Here is a 17,084-nt window from a genome sequence, read left to right on the forward strand (position 1 = left end):
AAAAGCAAAAGCAACCTCAGTTTATTCCCTATAGAAGTCAGTAGCTTCTATTTTGTATACAAAGAAGAAAAAATTGTAATTTGACTTGCAAATTTTTTAAACTCTTTTTTCTACATTATTCTCTAGTTCTGAGTTTTGCCATTACCTGTTATGACATTGTCATGTCATGCCTAATATTAGTAAAAAGCACAGCCTTCAGCTGAAGAGAACAGAAAAGTATAATAAAAATGCTTTTGAAACTATAATATTACTGAGGACTCAGTGTCTATGTGAAGAGTTTACTGCTAATTTGACTTCCAAGACAACTAAGTTACTAGATAATAAATACCAGATGTTACTACAGCTGACTTAATTACAGGTAAAATTGTGATGTCAATTACCATGAGATTTGAATCGTTTGATCACTCTCCCATCTTAATCGTTCATCCATTATTTTGAAGACCTCCCAGAGAACCTTAAAAATTATAGATCATTTTAATCACTTCTACAAAACTTGTTTTGGCAAATATTGATTTTAAAGGTACACTTGGGAAGCGATTTATTTGACATTAGTTCTATCTCATAAATCATCCTGGAGCTTATTGCCTTCATGTGAATGTTCACTCGAGAGAGAGAGAGAGAGAAGAAGCAACTTTGAAAACTTGAGAATCTTAGTAATTATGGGTTTTAATGACTTAATGATCTTAATGACATAAAAGTTGTATAATTTTTCTTTCCTCATAGCTTTGAGATATTGATACTCTTTTTAATGGGAATCAAGAGAGTGAAGAAGTATATCCACATTTTTCATCTCGTTGGCTATTGGATATTGTCCTTCCGGATCATTAAGTGTGAATTGACAAAGTTGAACAGATTTGCCAAAACTGAATTTTATATGTTGTACTCTTTGAAGAGAGCATTTTTCTAGATGCAACATTAGGGGATATACTTATAGAGGAGATACTATTTTTTCTGTAATTTATAGGTATTTTATTTAGAGAAATTTGATACAGTTTCTTCATGTTAATAAAGAATGACCACATTACCCAATAATCTTCTATTAACATTGAAATTGAAGAATGAGCTTTCCTAACAATGAATCAGGAACCTGTAGGCTCTTATTAAAATGTCTACCTGTGTAAGGAGCTATTGAAATGTTGAACAAACCACAGGCATGACTCCTGTGTGTATACCGAAGAAATACTAAATGTCGACAAAATACATATTTGCTAAAACATTTCCTTTAGAAAGAATAGGTTATGAGTCAATCTAAAGAAAAATACATAAAGTTGCTGAGAGTATTGAAATAAGAAATGGAAGACACCGTGATTAGGGAAGGAAGTGAAATGCTAGGTACCTAAATCGTTTTACATTAGGAAATTATTCACTTGAATAGTGAGTCATCAAAATATTGGGGTCATTGCAATTAATTAGTGTTATTTTTTGTGGAACACTTTAAATGGGTGGATTAGATTATAAATTCTGTTTTCTAAGGTTCATACTTGGTATATGCCTTATACTTTAATGTAATAATTTCAAATGCTTATTATAGTACCCTCAATAATTTTCAGTGGCAAGTGGGTAGTTTTCATTATTAAACCATAAGGCAAAAAATGTGAGGACGTACTTACTCATGGAACTATACTATCTGCTTGCATTTCCGTATACCGTCTCCAAGTCTTCTGAATTCAGGCGCCTGGTATTGCATTCTCTTGACTATGTTGCATAGTCATAGAGGCGCTGTTGCATTCTTCTCCCGTTTCCATCTAACCTGTTCTGAGCTTCAGAAACATGATCCGATGAATTGGAACAGTGCCTCTCAACTCAGGAAGAGAAAGGTGAGGGTTGCGGAGAGTGGGCACCTCTTAGAATAAGCAGGAGAGTTTAACCTAATTGCAGTGACCTTCTTCCTGAGATTTTGATATACCCCTGCGGGTCTGAGTATGGAAGGGGTTGAGCATGAATATTGTAAGCTCACCATATGATTACTTCTCCCATACCTGCTGATTGGAACCTACTTCAAAAGCATAACCGAAGTCAGCAATCTCCATATCCTTTGATATCTAACAGGTTGCTAATAACTCTTAAAGTAGGTGTCAACAGGACTATATTCCCAGGGGAAGAAAAATCTGGATACTTCATGTGTTACAGTAGAAAGTAAATACTTTTGTTACCAAAAGATTTGAATTGACTTTAATTATCCCCCTCCTAAGAAGAACCTAACTAAATGCAACAACATTAGTTCACTATACCAACAACAACAACAAAAAATTCTTCTGGAATAATGCTGCTTCTTGAATTTCCACTACAAATCATTTTTCATTCTTGATTTAGCCATTTCTCCGAATAGTCTTGTGAAATAAATAACATCATAACTTCAGAAAGTTGACGTGCACGGGAAATGTAAGAGACAGAACCTACTTAGGCTTAACCTTGTTTGATTTTTCTTATGCTTTCTTGATGTTACATAATTTTTATCCCATGTAAGATTCACTTATAGAGAAGGAAGTCAGATTTTGTTTTCTAGATGCTTTCTTGAACTCTATTTTTCACTAAATAAACTAAATACAAATGAAAACTTTTTTGTTTTAGGGAAAAGACTTTTGTTCTGACACCGGAACTTAGTCCTCGGAAACTTCAGGGTTTACCTTTTGAAAAAGCCTCAGTGTGTCATTATCATGGGATTGAGTAAGTTTTTATTTACACTTTATTCTTCTGCATGTTGCTGGTGAAGCTTTTCTTTTTTCATTGTGAAGAGTATCTCTAATAAAATATAAAAAGATAAAAAGCTAAAGAAAAGTGTATCACTCAGAGAACAAAGCAGTGTGTACACAAGTAAGAGTTTATCTTCTGTTGTTAAAAAAAAAAAAAGGTATTTGATGATTGATCAGTTTTGTAGCATTTAAATATTATATTATTAATTACCAGACATTTTAATCAAAAATATTTTCATCCCTATGTTATAAATATATATTTATACTACTGGTTACATTAATAATCCTTGGTCACTAATTACATTGTAATTACTCAGAAACTATTAGATGAAATGTGTTCCCATTTGCACTATGTTAATTATCTGTAAATTTTTCTAGAATTTTTATTGACCAGTTGAATAAAAGTTCAGAGAATTCTCTTATATAAAGGAATTAGCAGTTTCTGAGGCTATGTACATGCACATCTACCATTTTCACAAGGACAAGAAATTCAATAATGGTGATAAAATATTTTATGATGAATTTTTAAGACCTTGGTGATTCATTTTGTAAAATAATTTGCCTGAAACATCCTATTTTGATTGGCTTATAAACTTAATCTTCATTTCATGTAAACTTTAAAAATACTGACCGTCTTTCACTCAGAAGCTAAAGATACAAAGGACAATTATTTCTGCCAGTTCGAAGCATATACTCTACAGGGGAGAAAGAAAACACATAATTTTAGTAGACTATAAATATGTTAAAATACAGATATCTGCCCAGTGGTTGGAAGAATTAAATGCCAAGAACTACCTGAGAGTGTTTCCAAGAGGAAATCTGAACTATGTTTCAAAGAATGAATTGGAGTAAACCTGGCAGAAAAGGCAATGTCTAGGAGAGAAACAAAGTACAGAGTTACAGATTCTAGGAAGATAAATTACATTTTTTATTTTTTAAAGATTTTATTTCTTTATTTGAGAGAGAGAGAGCTTGATTGAGCAGCGGGGAGGGGCAGAGGGAAAAACAGGGAGCCTGCCTCTGGGCTCAGTCCCAGACCCTGGGATCGGGACCTGAACCAAAGATACTGCTTAACTGACTGGGCCACCGAGTCACTAGATTTGTATTTCTGAACAGGAGTGATAAATGTATTGTACTATAATAAGATGAAATCATGAAGTCACAAAGGTCACTAGTGACATGGGAGGGAGATCGATCTTTTTTTTTTTTTTTTTGAGGAGTAAAAATGCCTTTATTTTTAAAGCATGAAATTATATGCTTGGCTATCAAGGCCGTGGAAATAGGAAAGAGAATACAAACTTATAGCTGTCTAAAGAACCTTAGACCCGTTAGATGTTAGAGATGAGAAAAAGGAGATGACAAGAATTCAGGGTTTCCAGCTTGGGCAGATTGGAAAGACGGTGTACAATTGAGAAAATATGGAAGGTGTGGAGGGCCAGCCAGCAAGTCATTCTAGAAATGTTTACTTTCCTTGCTTTGTTTAAATAGGATTTATTTCATTTAAAGAGTTTGTATGTAAGTTTGACACTAGAGGCAAAATATTTGGTTATTTTATTTTCAAGCATCAGATTTAAATTCCCCATTAAAGTCAGGTGCAAGAGTTTAAAAGATACCTATGATCACTGCTTTTTCCTTTTTACCCATTGTGCTGAATGTTTCTGTTTTAATCACTGTTTTGGCTAGTCAGTTAAAATAAGTAAATCTAGGTAGAGAGCTTTGAAGAGTTATAAACTCAAAAGAGTATATATATCGAAAAGGAGATCGTAGAAGTATTTTTTTGTTTTTATTTTTTGTTTGTTTGAGACCTGAAAGATGGTTAGAAGTAGTAAATTTGAAAAGTGACCAATGATAAAATACATGCCTAGTTTACCATGTCCAATTTTAAATACTACGAGAAAAGATCTTATTGAAAATAGCAATAAAACCATAAATATTAGAAGTAGTTTTGCAAGAAATGTAGAATGGAAAAAATTGCAAATAACCTATATCAGGGGCATAAATGCAGCGTTGATTACTTCAGGGAAACATGCCTTGTTTCCCTATGCACATATCATATTCTAGAGGCATTAATTCTTGTGGAATAAATATAAATATTTAATATAATTTTTAACAACTTTGAAACTTTGGCTGAAATAGTTCTATAATTTATCTCCTTCCTTTTATTTAAAGAATAAGATTAATTTTATCATATAGCCAGAAAATTGTATTTTAAAGCTATTATAATTACAGTGTAGAACTAGAACTAAATAGGAAATCCAAGGAAAAAAGCAAATATACATACGAATTTGATCTACTAGAAGAAAAATTTCAAATCATAGGGCAAAAGATGAACTATTCAGTAGATAGCAGTGAGAATATGATTAAATATGCAAATAAAAATAAATTAATTTAAAATGATTCTTGGTTCACACCAAATATCAAAATAAATCGCAGAGTATTCAGAATTAAAAGTGAAAAGCTGTGGAAGGAAAGGACTATCATGAAATTTAGGGGAAAATCTGTTCTAGGGGTGGGGAAGACTTTTTTAATACATTGTCAGGAAGAAACCAAACAAGAAAAGAATGATAGATTTGTCCTGATTTTGAAACAACAATGTCAATAATTGATAGAAACCAAAGAAATTCTTAAACTAAGGATTGAGCTGAGGAGAGTATTTTTAAGCATAAATTCGGAGGTATTTTCTTTTGTAATTAAAGAATGCTGGGGCGCCTGTGGGGCTCAGTCAGTTAAGCATCTGACTCTTGATTTTGGCTCAGGTCGTGGTCTCAGGTTCATGAACTTGAGCCCAGCATCAGCTCCATAGTCCACTTGAGTCCACTCCGCAGCACTGGAGTCCACTCGAGATCACCCTCTGCTCCTCCCCCTGCCTACGTACCCTTGCTTTTTCTCTCTCAAACAAATAAATAAATAAAATAAAAAATGTTTTAAAGAGAGATTGCTTACAAATCAATAAAAAAAAATAAAATAAATGCTCCTATGGAAAAGCTGGCAAAATCTTGAACCATTTGTTTACCCAAGAGGAAGTACAGATCACTGATATACATGACACGTTTTTATCAACTTTTTAAAATCTGCTTTTTAATTCACGTTCTTAATGTGAATTGAAACAACAGCGAGGACACTTTTCACTTACGAAGTCATGTTAGTGGTGAAGAGACATGAATGAGTAAGCCAGCCCATAGAAGTATAAATTGCTACAACCTGCCTGGAGGGCTGCCCAGTAATTTACCAAAACCCATGCAAATGTTCATAACATCAGATTGATTAATGTAGCTTAATGGGGAAAAAAGTGTGTACACTGAAAGGTATTATGCAAGGGTATTTTCCATAATGTTATTTAAAATAAGAAACATTGGAAATGTCTAACCGTAGGGGCTTGGTTAAATACATTATAGTACATCCATAAAATTCTGTACAGTCACCAAAATGGTTGAAATTGAAGACTGATAGTGACAAGTACGCGCAACAGCTAGAACTGTAGTACATTGCTTGCGGGACTATGAAATGATATCTCTACTCCAGAAAAGGATCTGGAAAGTTCTTATAAAACTAAACATACTCAGATCCTGTGGTTCAGCAGTTCCAACACTAGGTATTTTCCCAAGAGAAGTGAAAACACAACTCCACAGAAGACTGGACCAAGGAGCAGTTTTATCTGTAACAGCCCCAACTGCAGACAGCCTAGGTGGATGTCAACAGAGTGGATAGACCAGCTGGTGTATGAATACAGAGCAGGACTGTCAGCAGTAACAAGGAACATACAGTAACATACACGTACATCGGTACATACAATAACATTACCCTTCTGTCTGCATGTGGAAACAGTTGAAGTCAGAATCTGAGGACTTTAAAATGACTAAGAGGAACTACCTACCCCTTTAAACGAATAAGTCTTTCAGTGACTCCGTTTTCTTTACTCTGAATTTGTGTTCCTTAATCTGGGGGTATTGAGATCGAACTAGGGAGGTTGTAGGAGGCGAGCACAGTGAATCCAGGAACGTGCTTTTTTTCAAGAAGACTTGGGCATGTGGGGGGCGGGGAGGGGGGCCTATTTGTTTTCAACATAGATAATGACTCCACTTGTAACAAAATTCGAGTGTGATGTCAAAGTAATTATGAAGGTGAAGGAGAGTTCTTTCTTCCTCATGCTGCTGTAAGCCATTGGAATCTTTGAGCTCTTCCCATACCAAACGTAAAGAATATTTGGAAAATAGATATATATAACTGCTCAAGCACAAATCAGTATTTTCTTAAGGCAAAATAAAACATATCCCATGTAGCTTGTTTTGTTTTTTCACTCATTTTATCCTGGAGCATTAGATACCATTGACTGTAAGATGCACAGTTTTCTTTCACAAGAAATTAAATTCTGCTGTGAAACTATGACGGGTGGCCACACCAGCATCCTTTTGGTTTCAAATTTATTTCATCTGTTCCAAGACATTTGGCAATTTCTCCTGCCTACATTGACATTGGTGTGTGCTGGGTAGTATCATGCCTCTTATGTAGTTAGCAAACAAAATAGCTTCATCTTCTTGAAGATATTTTTCTTTCTTTGGATGCACAAAGCATTTGGTTATTGTTTTGCAAGAAAATACAGAAGTGTAGTCATTTATTACTTCACTAATATCAAATATCCACCGTTCCTCTCTGTTTCCATTGCTTTATTATTTACAAGTACTTTTTGTTTCAGTGCCAGGTCATAGTGTAATCATTTGAAGACATTTTAAATGGCAAAGTCAACCGGCGCAGTACACATAATTCATTTGAAGGAGTGACATTATGAACAGCTGTGATCAAGAGATATTAAAACTGGAAGGAAAATACCTGCATGTTAGATTCAAAATCCGAGTAGAAAAAAACACTCATTTGAAGTCAGACTGTATCTTTTTTTCTCAAAAACTTTCTATAGGCTCATCAGGCCTATCGTCAGGCATTACGTTGCCTCTTGCCTAGAACCTTTCCTAACATTCATGGTTCTTGATTTTATTTTCGATTCCATCAGTTGCCCAGGAGAGAAATGGAACTCATCTGTAATCCTTAGAATTACTGCTGGTTTTCAATGACATGTGTTTTATTAAAAAACAGACTAGAGCAAGAATGTCACAGAACTGAGAGACCTCGGTTCTAGTTAGAGTTATGTCATGGCTGCACGTTCTGACTTAGGATCTCAGTGTTCTCCCCTGTTAAATCAAATTGTTGGGTTAGATTGGAGATTTTTCAGGCCTAGCTATGCTTTAGAATCACCTAGACAGCTTTTTAAATAATGTGCATACTATAAAATTTGGTGTGGTGGCAAATAAACCTGCCACTAATAATAGTAACACTAGCAACAGTAGCATGCATTTTCTGACTGTTTTGCTTCCATGTTCTAGGCACTGCTTCTGAGTGCCTACAGGTGCCCAGGGCACATGCAAGGAATCCTCATGGTAGCTCGTGGAAATGACTGCTATAAATCTCAGATTGCAGAGGAGGCCAGCAGAAGCATAGATAAAGTTAAGTAATTTGGCCAAGTGTAAACAGCTTATCAGTAGTGGAGCCAAATTTAAATCCAGGGATTTCAGCTCTTAGAAATCAAATATGAAAGTGGCAAGGGAAAGAAAAAGTCCCTACACTTTGACCAGGCAGGCATCAGATATTAGGGTAATGATACACTCGTTAGGAGCTGAACTAAAAGCTTATGGACCCAAAGTTCTGGTTTTAGGGAGCATCTTAGAACTTTACAAGGCAAGAGGATGGCTAACGAGGAAGGGTTTAATTTGGATCGCCTCCCATGACATCTGTGAAGCCGTTTGTGTTTCCCTGATGCAGCTGTAGCAGAGAAGAAAGTGAAGAGTTGTCCAAGGTCACGTATCTCATAGGTGATGTTCCTGCTGTGCCTCTGTGTTGTACTTAACAACACGGGATTTCTTTAAGTCCAAAAGCATTTACTGAGCTAACATCTCCTTGATTCCTTGGATCGGATTTTGCTAGAAACCAGATGCACAGGGACAGCCAACGTGTTTGAAGAAAAATCTGTCAATCAAGCAGTAAGGGGGGAAGGGAGTTTCAAAGAAAAATTCCAGATGTTCTGAGCTGTCTTTTTTGAGCCAGTTAGGATACCTTTATACCCTTTTCATCTTTTTGTTGAAAATAAACTTGCCCTTTCTAACAGAAGTCAGCATTTCACGTTGTTACATATTAGCTGTGCTGAGGAATCAGAGGTTGGCAGAGATTTAAAGAGTATTAAAACAGCAACTCTATTATTCTGAAAATAAGCCAGAGCATTAACTTAATCTGTTGCCCAGAAATAGTCAAAGAGGAATCAGATTATACTTCAGATTTTTAAATCTTTTGCCATATCATCTAGCAGGCTAGGAAAAAACTGAACTTGTGAGGAAAGTCGGCCACTCATTCAGCCCTCCAACAATTACTAGGAAGTTAAGAGGTTTTCAAGTAGATGTTTTGCTGTTTCCTCATTGGCAGGGAAAAGGCTATTGCTGTCGTGGAGCCTGTGATTTTAATGGTCTTTCTCTTGTTTAGATACTGCTTGGATGACCGAAAAGCTTTAGAAAGAGATGGGGGATTTTCTGAACTTCAGTCTCGTCTTATCCGTTATGAAACCCAAACCACCTGCACCAGAGAGAGTTTTCCGGTATCCACTGTGTTGAGCCCTCTTCCATCCCCTGCCGTCTTGTCAGAGCCTGGAAGTGTCCCTGATGGAGAAGCGTTACAAAGCGAGCGCCGAGCTGAAGTTTCTCGATTGAAAAGGAGATCAAAAGATCAGAATTGCTTTTATCCACAAAAAAGGTGAACTATTAAGTGCATTAAAAATAGTCTCATGACGGGAGCACCTGGGTGGCTCAGTGGGTTAAAGCCTCTGCCTTCAGTTCGGGTCATGATCCCAGGGTCCTGGGATCGAGCCCTGCGTCGGGCTTTCTGCTCAGCAGAGAGCCTGCTTCCCCCTTTCTTTCTGCCTGCCTCTCTGTCTACTTAAAAAAAAAAGGTCACATGACAGAAAGTATGTTAGTGTCCACCCTTTTTTTCAAATTAGTCTTTCCTGGTTTTTTTTTTTTTTTTTTTTTTTTTTTTAGTCTTTCCTGTTTTTAAGTAGCTTTCTGCATAGATCTTAGATCAATTCCTTCATATCAGGAATTTTGGGTTGTTTTTTTTTGCGCACTTATCATTATGCTTGTAAGTTCTAAAAAAAAAAATTGATTTGGGAAAAAAACACAATTTCTTGCTTTCTGTTCTAATATATAATCCATTTGCATGATGGATCGTCAGGTTGTTAAGCCCTGGAACACTAGAGATCTGGTCCAATAGATTCAGTAGCAGAGCTGCCCTACTGAAGAGGGTCTTTCTTTTTTTAAAAAAATATTTTATTTATTTGACACAGAGAGATCACAAGTAGACAGAGAGGCAGGCAGAGAGAGAGACAAACAGGCTCCCCGCTGAGCGGAGAGCCCGATGCGGGACTCGATCCCAGGACCCTGAGATCATGACCTGAGCCAAAGGCAGCGGCTTAACCCACTGAGCCACCCAGGCACCCCTGAAGAGGGTCTTTCTTGCTAGCTCTTCTCTTCCTGGCTTCTTGCACTGCTTTCTGCCTGCCCAGGCCCCTGAAACATTGTTTTTGTAAAATAGAGCTTTAAACACTGCATAATATTATATGAAACTTTTCCTGGTCCTTTTTTTGCTACCTAATAAGTAAAATGTCCATATACTGGAACAGAAGTTTTCATAAACACTCTCATTCCCATTGAATTTATATATCTTTAGAACCTTGGTCAAAGTTAGGTCTTTAGCATCTAAAGCATCTTAAATTTTTACTGTATGTAAATCCTTCAAAAAGTATAAGATATTATTAGAATGAGACTTCTAAATCTTTTTTTACCATTTGAAAATATGAGAGTATTTTTTTAATATTCTATTATATTCCATTATAATAATTCTACTATATTCTCTTATAATAATAGAACTATTTCCCTAATATGGAATAACTAAATTATTTTTATGGGGACTTCACAAATTCATGGTACTTTTTAAATGTGATAAAGCTAAAAAGCAAATCCATTAACATTTCCAATCCTGTAATTTATAACAGTAACTTCCTTATTTGTGACTTGTGACTAATAAAAAGACATGTGTTCTAGAAAAGAAAGTACACTGTGGCCTGTGGTTTAGCAGAATTGAAGGATGTCGGACCCTATCTTGTGAAAGGAAATTCAAACATTTTAGAAAGAGCCAATTTTATAGTTTTATTTGTATTTAATACTTATTTTGTCCACGTAATTGCATAGGTACAATAAGTATAGGCTAAGGTGTTTTTGTCAAAATTATCTTCATAGAAAAGTATTAGTACTTAACAGATGATTATTAAATTTTCACATTTCACCACCTAGAATGCCAGAGCTGATTTATGTGAGAAGTTATAAGGCAACGGTGACACTGCTTGTTGCTTTTCCTATTGGCTGAAATTCTAGTTATTCTTTGCTTTGTATGTTTTAGTCACTCATTTGAAGAACAGAGCAACTTTATAGTATGATGTCACATTACTTCTTTAAAGCAGTAGTAGCAAGAAATTTTGCTTGCTTTTCTTGGGTTTATGTTTCAGTGAACATACTTGTCATGTTTAGGACAGAAAAATGGATCTCATTGTTGATTCACTTAATCTGTGTTTTTGATGTATTTCTCCACAATAGACTTGTGAAGTCTGAAAGTTCAGATTCTCTTCTTTCTCAAACAAGTGGCAATACTCATCATCATCATCGTGTGGTGACATCCAGAAAACCCCGAGCAGAGCCATCATTACCTGTGACTTGTCCATCAGTTCCAGTTCTAAGCTGTGAAACTCCAAAAGTCACTACAAAGGCCAGGTCAGGTCAAAAAAGTGTGCATGGACCAAAAACATCAAGACAAATGAAGGAATCGAGATCACAGAAGCACACACGGGTAAAGATTTATTTCCTGTTTCTTAGTTCTACATGGGAAGAAATTCCTTTATTTGGTTCACTTAAAATATATGTCTAAAATCTTATGAGTGAAATGAAATGGTATGTGTAATGTACTTTAAAACAACCCTGAATAAGAAGGACAATGGATGAGTGGGCAGAGGTATAAATGAAACCAAATTAGCCACAAATTGATCCTCATTGAAACTGGTTGATCTACCAAGATAGAGATTTGTTATAAAATGTTCTCTCTACTTCTCAGTGTTTGAAATTTTCCATAATAAAAAATAAATACACCCCCATATTTATCCCTAATACATGTAGCTTTTACACCCAGATTTTGATTCAGAACTCATGATTTGAATTCCTCTTCAGATACTGCCATCATTTCTTTCTAATAGATATCTGGTGACATGTATGACCATGTAAATGTTCCAGATTTCTTTTTTTTTTTCCTAGTTGTTTTGTCCTAGTGAACTTGTCTTTCACATAGTTACATGATGATGTAATTCACACAACTGAACTCTAAAGATGAAATAATAGGTTTGTACCTTTTCCAAGAAATATTAGTCATATGTTATGTTCTATCCAAGATACTGAAAGAGGTGGTTACAGAAACCCTGAAGAAACACAGCATTACTGAGGCCCATGGATGTTTCTCTGCATGCAGCCAACGTCTCTTTGAGATCTCCAAGTTCTATCTGAAGGTATGGTGTCTTCTCTACTAACAGTAAAATTGAAGTCATGTTCTGACGTTCCTCGTTGACATAAAGTCATTTTTAGTGAGTTATTTTTATACTGATAGCTAATAATCTTTCCCAGATATTTTAAGTGGAGATAGAAAAATTGGAGCCAAAGTATATCAGACTTGTTTCATTTTTGTCTTCATATGAAGAAAACTATATTTAAAATGTATCCTCAGTATTTCCCTAACAAGTCTTTGACTTAAGTTGATAATAAGGTTTAAAACATGTTTTTTTTCTTTTTTTAAGATTTTTTTAATTTATTCATTTGAGAGAGAGTGTGAGCACAAGCAGGGGCAGAGACAGAGCAGGCTCCCCACTGAGCTTGGAGCCCTACGTGAGGGTCTGTTCCAGGACGCTGAGATCATGACCTGAGCCAAAGGCAGATGTCCAACCATCTGAGCCATCCAGGTGCCCCTCAAAACATGTTTAATTAGTAGTTTTAATATATAGTAAAAAGGCAACTGGAATGGGTATCAGAATACCTCATTTCTAATTTTGAGTCCATTATCGCCTAGTTGTAACACACTGGACAGATCAGCGACTCAGATGACGCTTCTGTACAACTTAGATGATGTTAGGTTATGTCCAGTGAAGAGTTTTTGACTCAAATCGCAGTTTTGTGTGGGTTCTTAAAACTGCAGATTGACCACATGCATTCAATTCACCTTCTTTTTAAAATCTCTCAAGAAAGATGGTATTAAAGTGCAAAAACAAAGAAAAGAAGAGAGAAAAAAATGTTTAGCCCCTTGTGGATTGGACAAGACAAAGCACACACAAGTGTGGTATCTCAGAGTTAAGGAAGTTAGAACCTAAGTGCCTGTGCCGTGGAGCGCCAGTGAGACTCGAACCTCTTCAAGGGACAGTCTCTGAGGTGCTTAGGATTTGAAGATACCGGGTATCCTGGAAAGCAGGGGTGTGTCAGGTGGATGATAGGGGAATTGAATAAACTCTACAAAGTGAGCCCTCAGCTTCCTCCACAAGCCCTCCCACGGAGGTCACTACGAGGTACACTGCACGTTCGTCTCTTCCCCCACCTCTGTGACGCTGCCGGAAAGAGCCTCTGGAGAAGAAGGAAGTAAAGGTCCCAAGGGAAAAGCCGACGGCCGCCTTAGCACCCTGCCTCGTGAAGCCACCAGACAGAGCTTCCACTAAGATTCAGGTCTCATTTTTGTGTATGATTGGACTGCCAAGGATTAGCAGACTTTTGAGACTTTTTCAAAAAAAGAGATACCAGAACATAAAGGAATGAAGGGAACTCTTAAGGGGCAGAATGCTATAAAAGACTTTAAAAAACTATAATTTTCTCAGAAAGAGAAAATATAATGTAATTGGATCCATAAAGCTAGAACAGGATGCTGTTTCCAGAATCTCTGTAGAAGATGGAGGCTCTTTGAAATTAAAAATACAATAAAATCAATCCTACAGAGAGGCTGAATAGTTGAGATTAAGAAAGTTTCCAGAAATTAGAATCATATGACAAAAACATGAAACATAGGATCAGAAAATGGCGGGACTAATCCAGAAGATCCACTATGCTACTAATAGAAGTTTTAAAAATAGAGAATAAAAGAGAGCCAACTATCAAAAATCTAACCAAGTTTTCCAGAACCGAAGAACACAGGAGCCATGGTGGCACACAGCTTGTCCAGCCCAGTGAATGGCAGTTCTACAACAAGCCGCCTCATTGTGGGATTCCATACCTCTTGCAATAGAGAGAACACTTCTTAAAAGCTTCGCAGAAGGGAATTTTGCATATGAAGAACTGAGACTTAGAATGGCCATGGATTTCTCCACATTGAGTAATGTCATATGCTAGAAGACAGTAGAAAAGTACCTTCCAGTCTGAGGGAAATGAGGTGACCTACTTTGTTATACCTGGTCACAAATTCAATCAGATATGAGGATTCTGAGATAGTTCAGATGGGGAAGGTCTAAAAAAAGCAGTCATTCGTACATCCTCAGAAGCATGGGCAAGAGAACGAAGTTCTGCAGAACAGGGATGGAGTCCAGAAAGAACTAACCCAGGGAGCAGTCAGACCGGATCAGAGCAGGCTGTGGGAGAAGGATCACCAGAGGGAAAAATCAGAATAATAATGAAAAATCAGATTTTTTGAAAAACTGAACCAAGAGGTTAGCCAGTGTATTTGAGTATTTGAAACAACTTTGCTATTTGTACATTTAATCAGGCGATTGTAGCATTTGGCAGGGGGACCCAGAATTACATACATGTCAAATGAAGCAAATATTATTTAAATAGAGATTAAACAAACATTAGATCATTAGAATTAATCGAATCATTAGATCATTAGATTAAACATAAGATAATTAGAATACCATAACTTAGCTCAGGACTGAGCTGTATGTACGTAGGTTTAATCATGCAGACATGGACTATTTAGTGATCGAAACTGGTGTAACAGTTACTGAGAAGGAGAGCGAGGTGGCGGGATTCAGAGACCGGAATCCATTACCTTTGTAACTGCTAACCACGATCATCATCTAAAATTGCGAAATCCAAAAGCAGCAGCATAAGCATATTATTTAGAAACATGCAGGTGTACATAAGGGAAGCAGCTGAAAAAACTGAAAGCAGCTTTCTCCCCTCTGGGAAGCCTAACTTAGAGGGAGAGCCAGAGGACTGCTTTTTTTAAATACAATTAGATTTTTTTAATTTACTTTGTAATCTAATTTGATACAATCATATTTTCTAAAAGTCAGAGGTTTCAGTTTCCTTTCCTATGTGACTCCCTCTTTGTTGTGGAGTAAAATAACCAAAAAGAAGAGAGAAAAGATATTTTATCTGAAAAGTAGGTATAAATGCTGTATATTCATTTCCTGAGTACCAAAGCATTTGTGGACATTTATAATCGAGGATGGGGCTTCGATTTGGTTAGTGCTTCTGGGAATAGGAGGTTAGAATCACAGAAATGTGGGGGCACCTGGGTGGCTCAGTTGGCTCAGCATCTGCCTTTGTTTCAGGTGATGGAGATCCTGGGGTCCTGAGATCTCCTCTCCCTCTGCCTCTGCCACCCATGCTCTGCCCACCCCAACTTGTGCTCTCTCTCTCAAATAAATAAATTAATTTAAAAAAAAAAAGGAATGACAGAAATTTATGTATGTGTGTTTTATTGTTAGAGAATCTTGATATTTGGGGATAAAGCTAAATTATAATAATACTTCAATTTTTTTGTAGTATTTCCTGAGTCACACTGATACTTGTAGAATGATTTAGGATAATCTCAAGTTTATTTAATAATGACTTATTCCCTGTAATTTAATGTACAACTTGTGAAATACTTTATTTTGTTATTTTTAGGATCTTAAGACTTCAAGGGGTCTATTTGAAGAAATGAAGAAAGCAGCAAACAACAATGCTGTGCAGGTAAATAACTGATCCCTAAGAAACTCCATTCAATTAAATTGCTGTTTTATTTCAGGACAGCTACGATGCCGTCACATATGCTGTGTGAGAACTCTCTTTTACATACTTAATAATAGGCTAATGCAAACAGAGCATTTAGGAGTTCTTAACAGACAGCTCAGTTAACAAAAGGGTTTCTTTTTTTTTTTTTTTTTTTAAGATTTTGACAGACAGAAATCACAAGTAGGCAGAGAGTCAGGCAGAGAGAGAGGGGGAAGCAGACTCCCCGCTGAGCAGAGAGCCCGATGCGGGGCTTGATCCCAGGACCCTGAAATCATCACCTGAGCCAAAGGCAGAGGCTTTAACCCACTGAGCCACCCAGGCGCCCCAACAAAAGGGTTTCTAAAGGTGATGTTAAGAAAGAAAAACTGTTAAATAATCCAAAGTGCTGGAAAAATTAATCCAATATCCATAGTTGTTTTCAAAGTTTGGTTTAATTTCTTTCTGGTGACCCTTAGGAAACAACCGGAAAAAAAGGTGAGAAAACAGTGCAGAATCTTCATTGTGTCGGGTGAGGGCGGTTATGGTACTCTACAGTAGGAATCCAGCTTCAGTTTTATTTTCTTCAGTTAGAAAATAAAATGTGTTTTTTAAGATAAATTGTGTTTTGAGATTTTGACATGTGACTTTGTTTAAAATTTTCTACCACACTTTAAAAGTTTTAACTGTATCTTTTTCTGTCCCTTGTGTTTTCAGTAGAAGTAAACAATTATCTTATTTTTTCTCCTTCTAGGTGATTGAGTGGGTATTGGAAAAGACAAGCAAGAAATAACACAGAATCTTTCACTTTGGACACTTATAAATTGGACAGAGCTATTGCTACTTCGTTAGTTTGAAAATTATAAAAATATTTTAAACTTTATTCAGAGAATAGATATTGCATCTCTAAAGAATTTCATAAATATCCAATATTTATATAGTTTTGAGGATGCTCAGTTAATGCGTTCTTTAATTGTATACTTATTTTATAGTTTCACCATATTTTAATTTTTTTTTTTTTTTTTTTTTTTTTTTTTTTTTTTTTACCATATTTTAATTTTTAAAGTTAATATTTTTATATATGTGTTTAAAATTTTACTCTTTGTTATTTAATAATTTCCAATAAATTGAAAATGGTATTTCTTTTCTTCTTGGTAAATGTCTTTGTTTTTAGGCTTATTGAAATTACTGAATTTCAAGTGAGATATTGCCAGTGGCTTTTCTTATGTGACCCAACAGCATACTTAATTGGACGATTCCTGGTTTAGAAAATATTGGTAAAAAAAAATTCACACAGGTAGCCATCTTCCCT

General features: G+C 35.9%; 1 protein-coding gene across 3 annotated transcripts in view; it reads left to right on the plus strand.

Moving 5' to 3' along the window:
- The window catches only part of LOC101693418 (MDM2 binding protein), a 75,276-nt gene extending 58,497 nt beyond the window's left edge, over nucleotides 1–16,779 (plus strand). For all 3 annotated transcript variants that reach the window (XM_045078081.1, XM_045078080.1, XM_045078082.1), the window contains 6 exons: nucleotides 2,572–2,667; nucleotides 9,216–9,482; nucleotides 11,378–11,627; nucleotides 12,220–12,333; nucleotides 15,689–15,754; nucleotides 16,527–16,779. In XM_045078081.1, coding sequence (XP_044934016.1) covers nucleotides 2,572–2,667; nucleotides 9,216–9,482; nucleotides 11,378–11,627; nucleotides 12,220–12,333; nucleotides 15,689–15,754; nucleotides 16,527–16,565 — 832 coding nt within the window. In that variant the 3' untranslated portion in view covers nucleotides 16,566–16,779. The remainder of the gene's footprint in view (nucleotides 1–2,571; nucleotides 2,668–9,215; nucleotides 9,483–11,377; nucleotides 11,628–12,219; nucleotides 12,334–15,688; nucleotides 15,755–16,526) is intronic.
- The last annotated feature ends 305 nt before the right edge of the window (nucleotides 16,780–17,084 follow it).

The sequence above is a fragment of the Mustela putorius genome, unplaced genomic scaffold (assembly GCF_011764305.1).
Source record: "Mustela putorius furo isolate JIRA1106 unplaced genomic scaffold, ASM1176430v1.1 tig00000228_pilon_pilon_pilon, whole genome shotgun sequence".
NCBI lineage: Eukaryota > Metazoa > Chordata > Mammalia > Carnivora > Mustelidae > Mustela > Mustela putorius.